Source organism: Neomonachus schauinslandi, chromosome 2 (genome assembly GCF_002201575.2).
Source record: "Neomonachus schauinslandi chromosome 2, ASM220157v2, whole genome shotgun sequence".
In the NCBI taxonomy this organism is placed as follows: domain Eukaryota; kingdom Metazoa; phylum Chordata; class Mammalia; order Carnivora; family Phocidae; genus Neomonachus; species Neomonachus schauinslandi.
The window spans coordinates 123007818-123030394 of record NC_058404.1 but is presented as its reverse complement, the minus strand read 5'-3'; the positions used below and the strand labels follow the sequence as shown (position 1 = coordinate 123030394).

General features: G+C 36.1%; 1 protein-coding gene across 1 annotated transcript in view; it reads left to right on the top strand.

Annotated features, from left to right (window-relative positions):
- The window catches only part of RAP1GDS1 (Rap1 GTPase-GDP dissociation stimulator 1), a 132625-nt gene extending 115308 nt beyond the window's left edge, over positions 1-17317 (top strand). Inside the window, exons 11-15 of the mRNA XM_021680405.1 lie at positions 272-397; positions 1398-1537; positions 7136-7262; positions 10859-10987; positions 15456-17317. Of these exons, the coding sequence (XP_021536080.1) occupies positions 272-397; positions 1398-1537; positions 7136-7262; positions 10859-10987; positions 15456-15583 (650 nt within the window). The 3' untranslated portion in view covers positions 15584-17317. The remainder of the gene's footprint in view (positions 1-271; positions 398-1397; positions 1538-7135; positions 7263-10858; positions 10988-15455) is intronic.
- Positions 17318-22577: the final 5260 nt, after the last annotated feature.

Genomic DNA, 22577 nt, shown 5'->3' with positions numbered 1-22577 from the left:
TCAGATTTCCTTTACAAATTGTTTAAGTGTTTTGAGGGTAGGTTTAAAAAGCCAGTACATGTGATTTAGTATGTTATGCTCCTGTAGACAAACAGGATAATTATGCCCCACCCCCAGTCCTATTCTTAAAATAAAATAACAAGACTGTTTTTAAATAGAAAAATGTAACATGGGGCCTTAAAAATACTAAGACAATAAATACATATTGAATTGAATGACTATCATCAAGAATGCTAGCACCATTTTAACCATAGTCTCTCCTTCTCTCTAGTTGTAAATAAAGCAAAGATGTTATCAGCTGGAGTCACAGAGGCAGTTTTGAAATTCCTTAAGTCTGAAATGCCTCCGGTTCAGTTCAAACTCCTGGGAACATTAAGAATGTTAATAGATGCACAAGGTAAAAGAAATGTTTTCACAAGGTACATTTTTGGTATGATAGTCAATTTGCCTTAGTTGAAAAGGACTTGTTTTTAGCTTTCAGAATCATGTAATCATAAAGATAAATGGCAAATAAAAGGCAAAGAGAGATTGGTTTTAGAGTTTCATTCATTAATTTCCATGCTTGTTATAATTGAGTTTAAATGGAAATTATATTGCATCTCTACTGTACATATAATCCTGGTTTTATGTTGATTTATTAGCAGTTCTGAAGGGTTTTTATGTTTTAGCGTTTCATACCCATTTTTTTTTTTAAGGTTTTATTTATTTGACAGAGTGAGAGAGCACAAGCAGGGGGAGCAACAGAGGGAGAGGGAGAAGCAGGCTCCCCGCTGAGCAGGGAGCCTGATGCGGGGCTCAATCCCAGGACCCCAGGATCATGACCTGAGCCGAGGGCAGACACTTAACCAACTGAGCCACCCAGGCGCCCCGTTTCATACCCATTTTTACCTTGTCTTGAAAATCATGTTGCGGTACACGGACAGTCAAAATTTTTTAAAATTTATTTTGCAAACAGGGAGATCATTTTTCTGTTTACAGAAACAATGATGGAAACTACTCCTTGGAATGAATTGTGTTCATTTACTTATTTCTAAATTCTAAACCTTTCTCTATATTGATTTCTCAGAGTCCTTCTCATACCCTTTGTTACAGTTTGCCAGAGTACTGACAGACTACCAGGCTGAACCATAAGAGTATAACATTGTTTTGTATTTTGTGTTTTGTATGAAAGTCCACAACTTTGTAGAAAAAGCTAAATAGTCCATTAGATATGGAGTATTTGCGGTTCTTGCTTGATAAAATCATTGTGTTGTGCCATATATATGTGTGTGTGTGTGTGTGTGTATATATATATATATATGTATAATTTTCTTTCACACTCTTAGATCTTTACCAGTTATTTCACTTGGTTGCCTATCAGTGATTGTTTCCTTTGTGGTTTGACTTCTTTCCTATAGCAGAAGCTGCTGAACAACTGGGAAAGAATGTTAAATTAGTGGAGCGTTTGGTAGAATGGTGTGAAGCCAAAGATCATGCTGGTGTGATGGGGGAGTCCAACAGACTGCTGTCTGCCCTCATACGACACAGTAAATCAAAAGTAAGTTCCAGAGAAAACTGTTCACTAAAAAACATACAAGTGGCCTTTTTGGAAACTCCGTATCATAGATCCTATATCATAAGCTTGCATTTTGCACATTTATGTATAAATACATTACAGATAGACCTCCGAGATTTATAGTTTCTGTTCCAAACCACTGTGATAAAGCGAAAACTGCAAAAAAGTGAGTCAAATGAATTTTTTGGTTTCCTAATGCATATAAGTTGTGTTTACCCTATGCTGTAGTCTGTTAAGTGTGCAATAATAGCATTATGTTTAATAAAATAATTTGTATACCTCAATTAAAATATACTTTATTGCTAAAAAATGCTAACCATTTTCAGTGAGTCATCATCACTGGTCACAGATCACCATAACAAATGTAGTAATGGAAAAGTTTGAAATTTTGTGAGAATTACCAAAATGTGATGCAGACCTGAAGTAAGCAAATGCTGTTGGGAAAATGGTGCTGATAGACTTACTTGACACAGGGTTGCACAGACCTTCAATTTGTAAAAAATGCAGTATCTTTGAAACACAGTAAAGTGAAGCACAGTAAAATGAGGGATGCCTGTGATCCACAATCCTGAAAAAGTCATTGAAGATTGAGCTTTTGTATTTAGTTCTATTCCATAGTAGTTAAGAGTAAGGCTCTGGAATCAGAGATGAGTTCAGATTTTATCTCCACTATTTACTTGGTCAAGTCTTTCACATCTCAGTATCTCAGTATAATACCTACCTACCAAAAGTGTTGTGAGAATGATTCAATGAGATCACATATACAAAGTGCTCAACTGGTACCTGGGACATAGTAAGCACTCAGTAAGTGGAGTCGTTGTAAATGTTGCTGGTGGTGTTACTTTTACCACTACCCTCAGTGTCAAACATCTTCTGTGGGCCAGGCACTGACCAAGCTAGCTAATGATATTAAGAAATTAAATGATATCTAGGTAGTATGTGATGCTCTGAATTCACAAAGTTGGGTGAAATCCATTCTCAGGGCAGTGTCCAGCCTAGTATGTGTCTGACTTGTGGTTGCAAGCCTCTGTTTGTTGAGTGAATGAACACATGAATGAGCAAATGAACTATTTTAAAGATCACAATGGTGGGAACTCAGGCCAGCAAGTTAGCAGCTGATTTAGTATCTATAATATATACCTTTTATTTTTCTATAACCTGTTTTCTAAAGTGATCCTTTTGGTCATTTCACTTATGTCCATGGGAAAATGCATCACAACTTCTTAACCAAATCTTGGAGCTGGAGCTGTTCACTTGCTATATTAGATTCAGATTTGAGGATTTTGAGGCTTTTCTGTTAATAATTATCACAAGATTTCCCTGTCACTCATCCAAACCCCTACTCTCTCCACCAAAAACAACCCAGCTTTCAAGAACCCATTAAGCATCCATCATCATGTAGGTGTTTTGAAAAGACAAGGGAAACAGGACATTACACCTTTCTAGGGGTATGTGTGTAACAAAAAGCAATTTGAAATGATACAATTTGAATGATAATTGTGACTTCATGGTCATATTATAACTGTATGTTTACAGTTCAGTACTGTAGGCTGGGGTTTTGGTTTTTGTTTTGTTTTGGTTTTTCTTGTTGTTGTTGTTTTGCTGCTTATCTTCCCTACAATTAAGTGTACACTGCTGCTAAGCAGCAGTAGGAACCTTGATTTGCATACTTTAATGATCAGAGCATAAGGTGTGTTCCTTGTGTGAGCTCCAGATTAGAACTCTTAAATTATTTTTAAATTTCACAAATATTAAAGTGGAATCAGTGATTTCATTTTGAGAATCAAAGCAGTTCTCAGAATATGTTCCATTGAATAATAACCCTAAGAAATATTCCACAAAGAGAAAAGGTTGTATGATCAGATTAGTTAGGGAAGTAGTTCATTCCCTTTCCTTGCCTTTGGAATTCACAGCACATATTATTAGTACTACTCTAAAAAAATGTGCTTAACTCTGTTTAATAACCACCGATTCCCAAGCTATCGGACAATGGGTTTTGCAAGTTGCATCTATTAAATACATTCCACTGGATATACTTCAGAAAATGCTGCTCTAGAATAAGCTTTTAAGCACTAGGTACAAGTTAGTCACCTTCCTGTAGATCCTTAACCAACTATTGTGAATTATAGTTCTCTCCTTGTGTTATTTTTAAACTTTGAAGATCCTATTCCTTTTAAAGTCACCCTGAGTTCTTAGAGTCCAACCCTCTGAAAGTTTGCACTGACTCATGGGGTTTCACACTAGCTTAGTCATCTCAGCCATATACAGTGTGTTCCTGCACTTGTGCCAAGAGTAAATTCACATCTTCCCTCGAAAGAGTGCCCTAGGCTAGGACTCTTGAGCAACTAGCTGGACCTTCTGATTGTAGATACCAAAAACAGAAAAATATGGTTTGCTTCTACACTAGGAATATAAAAATTCCCTCCTGTCATGGGCACTCTTCTTTATCCTTTAAGAATAAAACATTCTTCAATTATCTATCTAAAAACTTGATCAAACAAAATTTATTTAGTCATTCGCTCATACATCTAACATTTAATTCCTATACTGAGAAGTAGTCTTTGATGGTACAAAGTTGGGAAAGAAAATTTTTATTAGGTGATTCAGTGGCTATGTTATAAATTGATTGTCTTGAATTTAAGCCTATTTCAGAATATTATATTATAATCAATATTATACAGTTTTCAACAAAGTTTGTAGCTGGATTATCTCAGTTATTAAGGGCAAATGGACCATAAAAGCTAAATATGTGAGACTATTACATAGATAATTTGCCTTGGTTGTGTATGTACCAAAATTTAGCTTTCCATAAGAAAACTCCTTATAGGATTGCAAAATAATACATCATTTAAAACTTTGTAAAACATTATGAAGTACGTCCAAAATTTTTGGAGATTTTGCAGATACACCTAAGGTTTAGAAGGATGACCCAGAAAAATGTCTTCCTGTGTATTTCTACAGTTTAATAAATGAAATGGTTTCAGAAAAGTTAAACTCTCTGGATTAATTTTAGATGTGTATTGGTTAAAATTATTTGTAATTCTCCAGATGAACCTTGCTCTGTGGAGTGGTGCTAATATCCTTTTTTGTTAAATATCTTGAAATTTATAACTTTAAAATACATTCATAGAGCCTCTGTAGAGCAGATTGTGCCTAGCTGTGTATGGCACTATGATGAATTTAGTACATATACTTTTGTATAGAGCACAAATGGTTAGAGACAAGGTACTGATAGTCAAACTGCCTGGATTCGAATCTTGACTTTTTTTTTTTTTTTTTTTTACCACTTAATCACTGACTTTGGACAGATTTCGTAACTTAATCTGAGCTTCAGTTTCTTCATCTGTTAACTAGAGATGATACCTAGCTGATGGAATTTTCTGTGAGGATAAGAATATGCTAATATCTGTAAGCTACCCAGTATAATGTCCAGTGTGCAGTTGTTGCTCCATAGAGGGTAACTATCAATATTATTCTCTTTTGTCAGTATAACACAAGAGCAATGCTCCATTTGTCTTCTGTCTTCCATTCTGTCAGGCAAAGCAACTTCATAGAGGACCTATTCAATAAACATTTATTGAGGTAGGAGGAGAAAGGGCAGGCATTTTAAAAAGCACTACTACAATATATGTTCAAAAAAGTGAGATGGAGGGGCTCCTGGGTGGCTCAGTCAGTTAAGCATCTGACTCTTGATTTTGGCACAGGCCACGATCTCAGGGTTGTGAGATCAAGCCCCGTGTCGGACTCTGCAATCTGCATGGAGTCTGCTTGAGATTCTTTCTCTCCCTAACCCACTGCTTGTGCACTCTCTAAAATAAAAAATAAAAATTAAATAAATAAATAAAATGAATAGAATAAAATAATAAAAAAGAGATGGTAAAGGAGCTATGCTTGAACTTACAGGGAGCTGCTCACTTCTGATACGCAGTTTCCTTCTTCATTCATTACCTGCCCCTCCTTCTACTACAGTGAACTCTCCAGGGTGAATCACAAAATAAAGGATGAAATGCTGGTCCAAGAACCTTCATTAGGTGACTGCATATGTATCTATGAACCTCTTGTGGTCTTCTTTACTCAATAAGCTCCTTTGTGATTTTTATAAAATTCTTTACTAATTTTAAGTTTCAAATAAAGTGCCCACCAAGTAAATTGGGAGGCTTTCTTTTTGTTAGAAAAGCCTTTCAAAAGATGGTTTCTCACTTACTAAAAGAGGGTAATGGTAAAAGGCTAGTTAGAATACAACCACCATAAAAACTCAGTACTAGGACTCCATAATTTAGAATGTTTGATCTTTAAATGCATTTGGGCTCAAAGCAAAGATACTATCTATAAATAGTTTTCTTAAGAATTTATATAAGGTAAAAGCATAAAGGAAACCCCTTTTCAAATATTTTAGCAAATTAATTTGAAAAATATTTATAATTACAGTTAGTTTTATACTGTCAAAGCTAAAGCAGACAGGCTACTCAATATCCAGCACTTAAATTACTAAAGGTAGTGAGAACAAAGAAAATTACTTTAAAAAATTCTATAATTGAGACTTTCTACTAAATCACATTTAATCCAAGAGTTTTTAGGAAACAAAACTGAGATAAAAACAAAAATGAAGGGGCACCTGGGTGGCTCAGTCGTTAAGCATCTGCCTTCGGCTCAGGTCATGATCTCAGTTCCCGGGATCGAGCCCCACATCAGTCTCCCTGCTTGGCGGGGAGCCTGCTTCTCCCTCTCTCACTCACCTTGCTTGTGTTCCTTCTCTTGCTGTGTCTCTCTCTGTCAAATAAAATCTTAAAAAAAAAAAAAAATGAATACTAGAAATAAATGTGGCATTTTAAAAAATCTGACTTTTGCCATATATTCTTATATGTGCTTTTCATGTAATAACTTTGTAATCATCACAAAAACCTATAATAACACATTATCCCAGCATTAAAGATAAGGTCACTGAGATGCAGAGAGTTTCAATAGTTTGCTTAGTCAATGTTGGCACTGGGTTTTATTCAATCTGGAACCCACTGTCTCCTCTGCCATTGAAGAGGACAGAGCTGCAGGTCCCATGAGAAATGAGGGAGACAATTTTAAGTTCCTCTCAAGTCCCTTGACATGTAATCCAGTTTTGTCAGATCCAACAAAGGGGTAAAAGCTTAAAAAAAAAAAAACAAAAAAAAACTTTACCTGATCATCTGGAAAACAACTACCTGGTGCTGTAATAATAATTTGAAAAGAAGAACTTTTTTGTTGTTGTTATTACAAATCTTAATCTCTTTTTTTGATCCTGTGGTAAGTCAACATTTGGGGCAATCACACTTATTGTTTTGACTGGTTGCTTCTGGGACTCTCTATTCCTTGCTATGAACTGCAGTGGTCTTTTTCACTTAGGTAATTTAAGTTGTCATTTTTTGATGAATTTATTTAAAGCTAAAAGCTTTTTCCTTTTCTTCTGTGAATAAAAAAATTATGGTTAAATGTAATGATTCATACAGGACACTCAGAAAACCAGTCAATTTAACAATGAATTGCCTGACTATAATGCAGTCTCTTTATGTTTAAAATTAAAGTTTATAACTCTGATATTTATTGCAGGATGTAATTAAAACCATTGTACAGAGTGGTGGCATCAAGCATCTAGTTACCATGGCAACTAGTGAACATGTAATAATGCAGAATGAAGCCCTTGTTGCTTTGGCACTAATAGCAGCTTTAGAGTTGGGTAAGTACCCCAGTGTCAAACTTATTTTCTCCTATTTTTATCTTGGATGAAATGAAGCACAGGAGTGGAATAGAAATCAACAAAACCTTGACTAGAAGCATTTTGCCAGCATGTGTCTGCACCTATAGCTAAGTATATAAGAAATCACATTCTATGGATTGCCACCTCAGCTTTTGCTTTTGGTAACATTTTTAGGTCAATGCTTAACTTTTTAGAGTTTGAGTCTTAAATATTATTTCAAGTTATAGGCACTTAGTAAACACAGAAAATAATTTCATCAGGCCTCACAGAGAAATGAAACTATATTTAGAATACAGCAGCAAGTTTAGTCTGCTGCCCTTCCAGTGACCCAGACCTTGTCTTCTATCTCTATTACTGACTCTCTCTCTTATCTCCTTCTATCACCATGGCTTCTGGTGCCCTCTAGTATTGCCTTCATTCTAAATTCTCACCTTCTGTGTGTTTTACATTCAAAATTCCCCAAAAGCAGAGTTCAGTAATTCAGTTGGTGTCTTTCTAGCATATAGTATCCCTTTTGGTCAGAATTCTTCTTGAGAAGCTAGTTCATAGTCATCTAGCTTATGGATAGTAACCTTTGTCCCAGGAACCAATCAGTCACACAGCCTGTGGTTAAGGCCTGAGACTGCCTTACACAGAGGAGGACTATAGACTTAGTAGGTCTGTCCTGTCCAGTTCAAAGCCATTTAAGTAAACACTGTTAACTGATGACTTCTTAATTCCCACTGATGATTTAGGTCCATAATTCTCACACAGCGGCAAGTGGACCCACAACCCCTATACCAGGAAGCCAAAAGATAAACATATAAACATGGTATATCTTTCTTTAGTGTCACATTTACTCAGATTTTAGGTATGAAAGATTTGAATTTTTGTCTTACAGGGTTTTGAATTTTAAAGATAAAAGACTCCAAGAAAATGTATGCTTATTCTCAGCGACTTTGGCCTATAGTTAGAAATGCTTTGGAAGTCAGTTCAGGTCCCAGATTAGCCATGACTTCACACATGGTTTGCGTAGAGTCAGCCTAGAAGTCCAGCCATCATGGGGGGTCAGATAGGGGGAGTTATGATAAAGGGGTGGGAGTCAGTGAGGACACTGAATACCAAACTGGGTTCATGGCCTGATTTTAAGTGGCTTAAAGTGATGGGGCAGTTTCAGAATATGTTTGATGACCCATGAGCCTGGGATGAATCTTGTTTTGTGCCAGTATCTTCCAAACAAGCTGTAATTTCTCAGCTTCCTGATAGCTAAACATTTGCCTCAGTGTGGTCACCTCCCCATACAACTATATAAAATGCGATACCTACATTTTTTTTTTATTGTTTCCTAGTGTTTCCTAGGCTCCTTGGGCTTAAGATATAAAAATAAGCCCATACTATCTTTTTAATACATAACACATTTTGAAAACCATATTTTTCCAGTCTTGTTTTCTTATACACTGTTTGATATTAAGGAATTACAAATTTTTTGTATGATAATAGTATTAAAGCAACATTTTTAAGTCTTTTTTTTTTAGATAATTGTATATTCATATGCCATTGTAAAAAATAATATAGAGATCCCTTGTATATATTACCCAGTTTTTCCCAGTGGTAACATTTTTCAAAACTATAAATATTTCAGCTATTGATACAATTTACCAGTCTTATTCACATTTCCCTAGTTTTACTTGTTTTCATTTGTGTGTATGTTAAGTTCTATATAGTTTTAGGACGTGTAGGTTTGTGTATCGACCACCACGGTCAAGATACTAAATAGTTTAACACCACAGGGATCCCTCCATTTATCACCACACTAGTCACCTATCTCCTTCTCCTACCCCTTACCTTGTTTCTCATCCCTGGAAACCACTAATCTGCCCTTCATTTCTAAAATGTTATATATATGGAATCATATAGTATGTGACCTTTTGGGATTAGCTTCCTTAATTCAGCATAATTTCCTAAAGAGATCTGATTTGTTTTGCGTGTCAGTTGTTTTTTTATTGCTGAATAGTGTTCCATGGTTTGTACATACCACAGTTTGTTTGACCATTCCTGTCAAAAAACATCTGGGCTTATTCCACTTTGGGGCTTTTAAAAATAAATAAATGCTATAAATATTCATGCGTAGGTTTTTATGTGAGCATAAATTTTCATTTCTTTGGATAAATGCCTAGGAGTGCAGTTGCTAGGTTGTATGGTAACTATATGTTTAATTTTTAAAGAAACTGTCAAACTGTTTTCCAGAATGGCTATACCATTTTACATTCCCACCAGCACTGTATGAGTGATCTAGTTTTCTCCGCATTTTCACCAAATATTTGGTATTGTCACTTTTTTATTTTAGTCACCCTGATAGCTGTATAGGGATATCTCATTACGGTTTTTTTTCCATTTTTCTAATGGTAAGCATATGAAAAGATGTTCATCATTATTTGCCATCTGTATATATTCTTTGGTGAAATACCTACGGATAATTTTTGCTCATTTTCTAATTTTTTAACTATTGAGTTGAAAATTCTTTATTCTAGAAGTTTTATAGTTTTACATTTTACACTTAAGTCTGTAATCCACTTTAAGATCTGTATAAAGTGTGTGGTTTAGGTCAACTTTCTTTTTTTTTTTTTTTCTTGCCTGTGGAGGTCTAATTGCCAGTACTGTTTGTTGAAGACGCTATCTTTTCCTCCACTGAATTGATTCTGGGGTTCTCTATTCAATTCTCTCTCTACCAGTACCACACTCTTGATAACTGTGCTGTACAGTGAACCTTAACATCGGGTAGAAGAATTCTTCCCACTTTATTTCTTTTTTATCAAGATTATTTACCTGGTCTAGGGCCTGTGCTTTCCATATAAATTTTAGTATAAACTTAAAGATTTTCTACAGAAAGTCCTCTGGGATTTTGATAGGAATTGCCTTACTAGTTTTCATCTCTTAAAGATATATACTGAGAGGTGCGTGGGTGGCTCAGTTGTTAAGCGTCTGCCTTCGGCTCAGGTCATGATCCCAGGGTCCTGAGATCGAGTTCCGCGTTGGACTCCTTGCTCAGCGGGGAGTCCATTTCTCTCTCTCCCTCCGCCCCTGCTTGTGTCCCCTCTCTCACTGTGTCTCTCTCTGTTGAATAAATAAAATCTTAAAAAAAAAAAAGATACATACTGAAATACATATGGAAGAAACTGTCATTTTTAGGATTTGCTCCAAAATAATTTGGGATGAATAGGTGAATGAAACTATAGAGATAGATGAAACAAGATTGGCCATAATTTTTTAAGATAATAGTAAATAGTGTATCATTATATAATCTTTTCTGCTTTTGTATATGTTTAACCTTTTCCATAATAAGGATTTTTGAATTGCCTCATATCAAAAGGAATATTTTAATACTAAATTTTAAGCTTAAACTACAATATCTGCTGAAATTTAACTCTTCTTTAACAAGGTCTGAATTTAATATTCTATTTGTAGGTCATCGTTATTTATCAGTCCCTTTTTGAGGGTTTTATATGATCAGTTTTTAGAAAAGGAATCAGTGTTTAGCCACATTGCACCAGGTTCATAAACAGTGGACAAAACTGATACTTTGTTTCATATTTTAGGCACTGCTGAGAAAGATCTAGAAAGTGCTAAACTTGTACAGATTTTACACAGACTGCTAGCAGATGAAAGAAGTGCTCCTGAAATCAAATATAATTCCATGGTCCTGATTTGTGCTCTCATGGGATCTGGTAAGCATTTCTTCTAAAATTTGAGGTCTATCAACATGGTTGACATTAAATATAGAATAGTAGTAAATGGTGGCTTTGGGTTTTAAAAGCATTAGAAATTATTCCTGGAGGATATAGGATTACTTTTACTTGAAAATATTCACAGAAGATTCTCACAATAATAATGTAAGTATCATGGGGCACCTGGGAGGGCTCAGTCAGTTGAGCGTCCAACTCTTGATTTCAGCTAGGATCATGATCTTCAAGTCATGAGATCAAGCCCTGCGTTGGGCTCCACGCTCAGCACAGCCTGCTTGAGAGTCTCTCTTTCCTTCCCCCCCTGCTCACATACTCTCGCTCTAAAATAAAACTAAAAAACCTTAAAAATAATATCATATAGAAAATAGGCCAAAAAAAAACAATGTTAAAAAATTAATAAAGTTTCATCAGCTCTAAAATATTTTATATAAAGAACAAGTTCTGATTTTGTGTATCATGATATTAGCTAAGGAATTTGTTCAAGAAATCATTGGCATATTTTGGCATATATTCCATGGATACTGAAAAGAATGTGTATTCTACAGTTACTGAGTGAAGTGTTCTTGAAATGTCATTTAGATCCTTTTGGTTGTTGGTAATGGAATTGAGTTTGCTATATTCTTAGCAAATAGAATATATTGATAGTCTAATTGTTTTGTCAGTTGTTGAGACAGGGATACTGAAGTCTCCAGTAATAATGGTGGATTTGTCTGTTTCTCCTTTTAGTTCTGTAAGTTTTTGCTTCACATATTTTGCAGCTCTTTTGGTAGATATATACACCTTTTGGATTGCTATTGTCTTCCTGGTGGATTGACTTTTCTATCATTATGTTCCTCTCTGGTCTGGTAACTTTTTTTCCTCTGAAGTCTACTTTATCTGATATTAATATAGCTGCTTCTACTTTCTTTTGAATAACATTCATGGGATCTTTTCCCACCCTTTTAATCTCAATCTGCTTTATCATTATACTTGGAGTGTAGAGAGCACCTTGTTAGGTCATGTGCTTTAATCCACTCTGTCAGTCTCTTTTAATTGGTATATTTAGACCATTTACATTTAATGTAGGACTGATGTTATGGCTTAAGTCTGCAGTTTCATTTTTTATTTTGTTTCTCGTTCCTGACTTGTTACTGATTGCTTGAGCAGTTATTCCCATTACCCTCCCTCATTTATAATGATCTCAGATATTTCCTCTATATACATTTAGAACCACATTAGACATTGTTACAATTTTTGTTTTCAACCATCTAACATAATTCAGAAAACTCGAGAGAAGGAAAGTCTGTCGTATTTATCTACACCTTTGCTATATGGGTTCTTCCTTCCTGATGTTCCAAGATTCCCTTTTTTAAACATTCCCTTTCTGTTTAGAGAACTTTTAGCCACTCTTTTGGGTTAGGTCTGCTAGTGACAAATTGTTTTCTGTTATTTTAGAATATCTTGGCTTCCCCTTCATTTGTGAAAAATGTTTCTCTGGGTATAGAATTTTGGGTTGACGGTTCTTTTTCTTTCAACATTTGAAAAATGTGCCATTTTCTTCTGGCTTCCATGGTTTCTTAAGAGAAATCCAGTCTTCCAATTCTTTTTTTCCCCTCTTGGTAAGGTGTCACTTCAAGATTTTTTTTTGGTCTTTAATTTTCAAGCTTGACTGTGATGTGTCATGGCATGGATTTCTTTGGGTTCATCCTGTTTCAAGTTTGCTCACCTTCTTGAGTAGGTAGGCTTATGTCTTCTGCTAAATTTGGGAAGTTTTTGTAACCATATTTCTTTAGGTACTTTTTCAGCCCCACCCTATTTCTCCTCTCAGGTCTCTAATGGCAGGAATGTGAGATCTTCAGTTATATCCTACAGGGTCCTGAGGTTTTGTTCATTTTTTTCCAGACTATCTCCTCTCTCGTTCAAATTGGGTAATTTCTGTTGTCCCGTCTTAAAGTTCACTGATTTCTTCTGTCCCCTCCATTCTGCTGTTGAGCTTATCCACTTAACTATAGTTTTGAGTTCTAAAATTCCCATTTGCTACTTCTTTATGTCTTCTGTTTCCTGGCTGAGACTGTTATTGAGGCATTTTTTAATGTAAAATATACATAAAATTTACCATTATAACCATTTTTAAATGTACAGTTCAATGGCAGAGTAGTACATTCACACTGCTGTACAACCATCACCACCTTTTCCCCCAAACTGAAACTCAGTACTCTTTAAAAAGAGTATATATCCATGGAATATATGCCAAAATATGCCAATCACCCATCCCTCCAGCTTTTGGCAGCCACCATTCTATCTTCTGTCTCTCTGAATTTGACTACTTTAGGTACCTCATATAAATGGAATCATACAATATTCTTTTTTGTGTGGCTTATTTCACTTACCATAAGGTCTCCAGGGCTCATCCAAATAGTGGGTGTCAGAATTTCATTCCTTCTTAAGGCTGAATAATGCCTCATTGTATGTATATATATATATCACATTTTGTTTATCCATTCATCCATCAATGGACATTTGGGTTATTGTCACCTTTGGGCTATTGTAAATAATGCCACTGTGAAAATATGGGTGCACAGGTATTTTTTCAGGTCCTGCTTTTAGTCATTTTGGGAATATACATAGAAGTGGAATTGCTGGATCATACAGTAATGGCTACATTTAATTTTTTGAGGAATCACCATACTATTTTCCACAGTAGCTACACCATATTACATTCCTACCAGTAATGCACATGGGTTCCAATTTCTCTACATCCTAACATTTTTTTTTTTCTATAGTAGCCATCCTGATGGGTATGAAGTGGTATCTTACTATGCTTTTGATTTGCATTTCCCTAATGATTAGTGATGTAGGGGATCTTTTCATGTGTTCATTGCCCACTTGTATATCTTCTTTGGGGAATGTCTATTCTAAAGTCCTTTGCCCATTTTTTAATCGAGTTATTTTGTGGAGTTGAAAGGGTTCCTTATATTTTGGGGATATTAATCCCTTGTTGGATATATGATTTACATATATTTTCTCCCATTCTGTGGGCTGCCTTTTCAATCTATTGATAGTAATCTTTGGTACACAGAAGTTTCTAATTTTGATAAAGTCCAATGTATCTGTTTTTCCTTGTGTTACCTATGTTTTTGATGCATATCCAAGATATAATTGCTAAATCCAGTGTCAGAGTTTTTCCTTTATATTTTTTTTTTAAAGATTTTTTTATTTATTTATTTGAGACAGAGAGAATGAGAGAGACAGAGAGCACATGAGAGGGGGGAGGGTCAGAGGGAGAAGCAGGCTCCCTGCCGAGCAGGGAGCCCGATGCGGGACTCGATCCCGGGACTCCAGGATCATGACCTGAGCCGAAGGCAGTCGCTCAACCAACTGAGCCACCCAGGCGCCCTTCCTTTATATTTTAAGAGTCTTATAGTTTTAGCTCTTAAATGTAATTTTTGTACATAAGGGCTTATGGCTCTCCCGTTTTACCAGCACCATTTGTTGAAAAAACTGTCCTTATTGAATGTCAAAACTATTTTGACTGTATATATGAGGGTTTATTTCTGGGCTCTCTGTTTTAGTCTGTTGATCTATAGATATGTCTTTATTTCAGCACCACACTGTTTTGATTATTACAGCTTTAGAGTAGCTTTTGAAATTGGAAAGTATGAGCCCTCCAACTTTGTTCTTTTTTGAGATTGTTTTGACTGTTCAGAGTCTCTTGAGATTCCATCTGAATTTTAGGATGCAGTTTTCTGTTTCTACTAAAAACATTTCTAGTTTTAGACCTCACAGTCTTATTAAAGTAAATATATCAGTTTGAGGAATGTTGATTGCATTAAACTTATTAGACGTCAGTCTTCTCATATAGCAGTCTCCAAGACTTAAGAGCCTGGTATTTTCCTGTAATTGAGGTTAAAGAGAGCAAGAAAGCCAGAAAGAGGAAGATCAGATATCTAAAAGGGAAGCCTATTGTCACAGAAATTTGTTGAAGGATATGAAGTATAACCTGTTTGTTTCATTTGCCACAAAATTAATTTGAAACAGAGCTAAGTTTTTTTGTAAGTCATTGGACTTCATATTTGAACTGATGATAGATAGGGCCAAGGGGTATATAACTGAAACTTGAGATCATACAATGAGCTGTGTTCCATTATAACTCATTAATCAAACAGACTGTAGAACTTGACATTTATCTATATATAAATATGGCAAGTAAAGTTCCTCTGATTTATTAGGGATATAACACATCTCTAACGAAGACATTTCTAGGCTACTGGTGTGTGTCCAACACTTGTCTTTACGAGTGTCTTAGCATTTCTAGGCTGCTACAGTTTTTCCAGAATTGTTCCTAGTTTTATAACTTGGTATCATCCAGATAAACATTTTAGGTATATGTACTGGATAGATTGTATATTAAGATTAGAACAATCAGAACAGTAGCATATTTGTTATCTTGGTTTTTTTTTTTGTCTTCCAGAATCGCTACACAAGGAAGTACAGGATTTGGCCTTTCTAGATGTTGTATCCAAACTTCGCAGTCATGAGAACAAAAGTGTTGCCCAACAGGCCTCTCTCACAGAGCAGAGACTTACTGTGGACAGCTGAGAACAGCCCCTCCCTGATACATGGCATTATCCCACCTCTGATTTCCCCTTTGTCCTCCATCCAGCTGCCTCTTCTGCTTCATTTTCTTCCATATCACTTGTGCATGCGTGTAATGTTCCAGTACCAATTGAAGAACTGCTGTAGGTACCTGCCCAATAAGATTTCTAAACCCATAGTTAGTGTGAACATGAACATGAATTTGTCAAAAACAAGTCTCCACCCATAACTGTTCTCTTGTATTCCTGTTGCTTGAGCTACATTAAGTAGAATGTGCATGTTGTAGTCCTATGATGATGTAAACTTGGTACTACATGACTTGCTCCTCACATTTGGTAAACTGCGTAATTAATAATGTACTGGTAGATTAGAAAAAAACAAGAATGCAGCAGGATCTGTCTAGCTTATTAAAGATGGAACTGAATAGTAAAAATAGCTCCATTTTTTGGTGCTTGGGAAGCACAGTGACCAAAAAACTGTATGGCTGCTCATTCATTAGTCTTACCTACTAATGTCAAACCCGTGGTACCTAGAGTTAAATAAAATCCAATGCTCTCACTCTTTACCCTATGGTTTCTCCTTCTTCCTAACTATGTAGACTCCTGAAACTGCCAGAAACTTGGCAAGACTTCCCTGAGGCTTTTTAATTTCATATTTAATTGGCTGTCATCATTGAAACCTAACATTGAAATCATTTGTACTTTTCAGCATGAAACTAAGGGGTTGAAGAATCTGTATTACACTGAGTAACATCTTTTTTGGCCTATATTTCAGAATCTATGTACATTTTGACATCAGCATTGTCCAACACTTGTCTTTAAAAGTTCACCTGGCATTTGTTTTCAACTGAGGAAATTGAGTATAGCTCATTGGAGGGTGGGGTTCTTGGGTTTTTTGGGTTTTTTGGCTATTTTTCATCATTCAGCTTGAAAGCAAGACGTTTCCTCTGTCATAGTCCTTTTAAATCTTCTATTAGAACTAGCAGGACATAGAAAAAAAGATTAAGAAAGAAGTTTGTCTATACTAAAGAAAGGAAGCAGGTTATAAAAGCCATAGTAGCCAGTTCAGTTCATTCTGCAGATGGCCTCATACCAGTAGCTGTTTAGAGTTTCCCATCTCCACTTGCCACAGAGAACTGCAATAGATCTTAAAGCTACCAGAAAAAGGTGATGACACCAAGACTCCAGAGATGAGAAGACCCTGTTGGCGAAATATAGTGTACTCTTCACTGCCACTACGACCACCAAATGGGTTTTTAGAACTTTGAAACACAATCTTTGTAAATTAATCAAAAGATCCCTGTAACCTACGTATCTTGTCCCCATGCACAAGTTTGACAAATACTGGCTGAAAGGTATGATGGGCTCCAATATGGAAGGACTGCAGGACAGTAGAATGGGCTGCCCGGGGTGACAGGAGCTCTTTCCTCTTCAATGGGAGATGCTGCACATATCTGTGGGGTGATTGAAGTTGGACTTTTGACTCTGAAACAGCTGTAATTCAAGAAAATTAAAACCTCAGTGGAGGTAAAAAAAAAAAAAAAACTTTGATTGTTCCCTTTGATGTCCAGGAAAGAGACTATTATTGTGAGTGCTTATGCTACACTTACTGTAAGAATGATCTTGTTTATTGTCTTCTTCTGGGCTGGATAGTGGACTGTATTTTATTATAGGTTTTGAAAAACATCTGTAATGTTGAATAGGCTGTCCATATTAATAACTAAATAAATAGTATATCAAACTGTAATGGTTTGTTTGTATATTTTACTTCTAATTCCAGCTCCTAGAACAGTGATTGCTCATTGTTGGTGCTCAGTAAGTATTTGATGAATTCCCACTTATATAAACTTTTAGACTCCCTAAACTAATCCTAGATAGATTGAAAGAGAAATGAGATTTAGGTATTTGTCTGATTTCAGAGAAATTTTTTTTTTTTTATGGGATTGGTCCCTATTGAAAAATCATCACACAGAAAACCTCACAACGGAGGTATCCAAAAATTAGAGATTTCAGAGAAGCCATCATCCGGGCCAGCTACCAGCAATCAATTGATATGCTAGGAATTCCCATTTCCAACAAAACAAAGTACATTTCTAATCACCACTTTTTTTGCAGAGAGACCAGAAGGCTATGCCCTTATGATGACAGATGTCCACCAAACTAGGTGATTTCCTGCTCTGCCATGGCAGGAGGTGGGAGTCTACAGACAATACTACTTGAACTGAGTTCTGGAGGCCACCTTTAAATTAGTTTGCTACCCACTAAGAATGCTTTCTGAGGGAGAGAATGGGAGGAACTGTATAGCATAGCTTTAATTATCACTATGTGTCAGGATTAGAACATAGCTGAAAAGCAAAAAGGCCAAGAATTAGAAGGAAGATGTCTCAGTGAAAGGCACTAAAATGTCTTCCCTCCCTTCTGGGAAAGAAGCCCATTCACTCCTTGGGATCTTGCTAACCAGCCCGCAGACTGTAACCTCATTGTGCTCAAAGCAAAATTGATTAAATGCTGGCCCATAATCCAGTGTTTTCAACTTGATAAAACAGGGTTTGTATATGTTATCTGATAACCATAGAGATGTAGACAAAATTTTTTAGTTCTAAAATGATTTTGTCTTAGATGGAACAAAATGCAGCTCTTAGATAAACCATTTGTGTGAAGTATTCTGAGAAACCCTGCATGTGAAGATTTCAAAAAGAAATGCTCTTTGGTATCATTAGAAAGGTTATCTAATTCTGCTGAATATAAGGGATGAAGATATCTATTACTTAGGTAAGTATTCCCCCTTTATATTCAGCTGTTACTAGAATCATTAAGTTTAAAAGTCTTAACTCTAGGAAACCATAATATTTGAATTATGCAAGTGTCTATTAAAAAGCACTTAATGATAATCTTCATAGCTGTAACCAGGAAAATTGAGGGTTATTTTTTTCACAGATGTGCTCTCTTACCTACGTACAATACATAATTATATGCCATGTAGCTTCATATAGATGTTTTATAGGTGTGTCTGACAGATGTGAAAACTATTTTAAGTGTGATTAGTGAAAAGAGTAAGGTCTTTAAATACTGTCTGACCTGAGGTCACATCCTGGTTCTGTTACGTACTGGCTGTGTGACCATCACAGGGTTACTTAAATTCTCTGAGCCTGCTTTCTCATCAATGTGATGAGTTTAATCCTACTTCCCAGATTTTTTGTGGTAACTGAAACTTCTAGAGGCTGAAGGTAAGATTGGATGGAACTATGATACCTGTGACATCTTATGGCATATCCCTCTTCCCCCTGGAGGGTTCCCAGCTAAAGGAACTCAACAGCCAAATGGGAGATATGGCCTATTAATAGTTTGAGGAGCACCCAGTTATTCTCAGTGCAGAACGCATAACCCCTTGCTTCCTACCCATGAAACTGTGATGGCCAAGTCTGCAAAGTAGGCTTTGCAAGCAGGTCCCCACTACAGGACTTCCTCTTCCTGTTCAGACCTCTCTCTAAAGTGGGAGTAACAGTAGTAGTGCAATGATCTTAGCTTTTATTAGTATTATTACTAAGTCAATATAAATAAAGCTGTAATACTACGAGTTTTCCTCAGTATAGAAACAAAACGATCCCTCTTTCCCTTTTCAATGCTGCCCAACTTATTTGTTTATATACATTTTGTATACATACCTGTTCATGTATGTCTTAACCTTAAATATAAATGGTGTGTGTTTTGCATGAAAGCTTTTGGCAGTTGTGCTCTGAATCCTGATGGAATCCACTTATGATGGCCTATTTATCATTATGCTTCTTGACTAGACAGGCAGAGTCCCTTTATGTTGGAGGTTTCCAAGGGTAAGCTGTTTCTTTTAGGTCATGAATGGTCGGCTACAGTTTTTGAAGTTAAAAAGTAAGCCTCGCATGGAATTTAGTGCTCTTTTTTAAATGTAATTTATTCTTTCCTTCTTAGTGGACTTTTAAAAAATCATTATTTTCTTATTCTCACTTTGTTTCTCCCTAGAAAACAAACCAAAACTTTTTAGCCATGACACATTCTAACATTTTAAAAATGGACAGTACATATATACCTCTTTGTAGTACTAAATAGAAATTTAGTATGCTGACAATTGATTTATATATTGACGCCTGTGGTTCTCCTGACATTTGTTCTCAGTCCCTGAAGTCACATTTATCCAAAGAGAGATGTAGAGCCTCCCACTTACTGAGCAAAATGGGTGATGTTAGGAGCAGCGACTATTCTCACAAGCAACTTCACTGTCGCTTTCTCTGGCCCCCAGCATTATCAATGCAGCATTCAAGGAATAAAAACTGGAGCAAGCAAGGTGGCTAAAGCATGGAAATGGGGGCTCAAGGGAGGCTTGAATCAAAAAAACAAACTTGGCTTTCACCTTCACCTCTGACCTCTGAACACAACTTGTCCATGGCTCAGAGATCTGTGGTTTTGCTCATAGGCATGTGTGCAATTTTATTTTACTCTGTTCAGCCCACTTGAGTTAAAACCACATTCAGGTGGTATGTGGAACTTGGTTTTTAGTTGGTGTTGGTCACATAGAGAATTTTCTGTTTCAGGATTAGGTTTTCAGAAATTTCGCTAAATTTGTTTATCTTCATCAAGGAAGTGTAAAGCCGAATCCTGTCATACTTTGAAACCTGTTAGTTTCAGATTTGGGATTTTTTTTAAGGAAATAATTTTAAAGATCTTTACTAGATCTGTTAAAATAAAAAATTTAAAGCCTTAACACAGACTCCTAGCATACGAACTTTAAATGTAACAATAGATCTTTTAAAAATATATGTACTCTATTTTCACATATAATTGAGAGACATTACTTACTATTGCAGTAGTTACTTTGTTATTTATCAATTCCCAGGAATCCTGAAGAATCTTGAAGGAAAGAAACTCTGGCTGTACCTTCAGATTACTGTCAAAAATAAATTTCTCTGTGAATGCTCACTTTGAATTTTATAACCATATCTACTTTAAAATAGGCCTCCCTTCTACCAAAATAGTGTTTTTCTTGGTTGGTTTTTAAGGGACTGCCATATAAATAGAGCCAAGCCTGTAGGGAAGCTGGCTTCGTCCCTGCCTTCACAGAGTCCATGCACTCAGATGAAAAACCCCTTCTCCTTTTAGGACATTTCACAGGACTCTTCCAAGGTCAGCATCACCTTTCACCAGGACCAGAGAAAGCCAGCTTTTGACCTTGTCTTCTCTTCAGGGATATTCTGCTCAGCTTCTTGATTCTCAGTCCCATTCCCATTTCTAGCATAGGCACATCAGATGAATACCTATAATTACACAGAATTTACGAAGGAAGGGAAAGGTTGAATTATACTCTAAGATAATATAAAGGCACGTAGGTTGCAACCCAACACCCGAAGATAAAGAGCTGCCCTAATCAGGGTGAACAATGGGGAGGAAATATTAACCAGAGTAGCTTTTATTTCAGGCCCATCTCTGAAGGAATACAAAATAGTCCCTAATTTCAATTGGGGCCAACTATCAGTATAGAAGTCCTTTACCCCACCTTCCCTTTTTTTTAAGGTTCAGGAATGCAACCCACTCCCCCACTATGCCTTTCCTACAATAACTTCCTTTTTCTTGCAGGTAAGGAAAGTAAGGAGGAGGTATTAATGACTCATATTCCACTCTTATTAACCCACACCACCCAACCCCCAGTGCCCAGAAGTTAGAGGAAGTGACACAGCAGAGTGACCATTGAGCTTCATCGTATCCCATACTAATACCTGTTAAATCCTCTGCTTCCCGCTCCTGCCTCTTGCCCTCTTGTTCCCCTATCAGGGTAGCTGTGAGAGGCAGCGCCTTCCCCTGAGCCATGAGAAGTGGGAGCAAGGTGTGCACTGGCCTAAGCAAAGCATCTGAGGAAAAGATGTTATCCGTGCAGGAGTGTCCGTAACCGGATTGGACAGTCCCTTGCCCTCTAAAACGCAGGCTTTGTTAAACCTGGGACTGAGGGCTGATGCTCAGTTTTGGAATGAGGTTCTAGCACGCTCTCCCACAGCAAGTGCCCTGTGTGTGTGCATACTGTGCACAGTTCAAGTGCTCGGCCACGTGTAGCTATATCCTCTCCACTTATATAAGCGTTTGTTCACATTACTAATTATTTCACAAACCTCTTTTTTTTTTTTTTTTTGCTCAGAAATTATCAATTTTATTTGCCTTTTGCTTCTTTTGTCTCTTTTCACGATACTTGCCTTTTGGCAAGTTCACTTCTTCATAGCCACCAAATAGGTTTTGAGACACAGTTAACATTGGAACAGGAAAGATGAAACAAAAATTCAAATCCATAAGTGATTCCATGTATTCAAAACATAAGGGGGAAAACATTGTCATGATTTATCTTTAAAAAAAAAATTTGTCAGAACTGTATGTAATTTAATAAGATGTTATCCTAAACATTAAATATAACACCAAAAAAAATCCACATTTATAAATTTCAACAAGAAATAACAAAACTAGAGAGACTTATAACCCAAACAAACCCAAGACAGTGTTCCTTGATTTGGTCAGAAATCTCTATGAAGCTGGTATGTGCTAACATAGAAATACTGAAAGTAAAGTTCCTACTGATAATAAAGAACATACAGTTGAGTTTTGAGTCTTCATATACTCATCACACCTTTATCCTTTGATCTCAAAAAATTTTGGAATTAGGTTTGTTAAATTTTTTTCATACTTAACGAAAAATTTGAAATGTCTTTTTAAAATTCCTTTTCTACCTAATACTTTTAAATAAACCTAAAAGAAAGGGGTTGATAAAAATTTATATTCTCACTGCAATTTTTAAAACCTTTAATTGTTACCATTGTCTGCTTTTAATTTCCAACTCAGCAGTCTCAATACTGTTGTCACCCTTTTACCCCTGGAAAACTCAAAAAATACTGAAATAGGGGTGCCTGGGTGGCTCAGTCGTCACAAACCTCATTTTTAATGGCCGCATATTCTTCAGTTATAGTAGATGTGCCATAATTTACTTAACC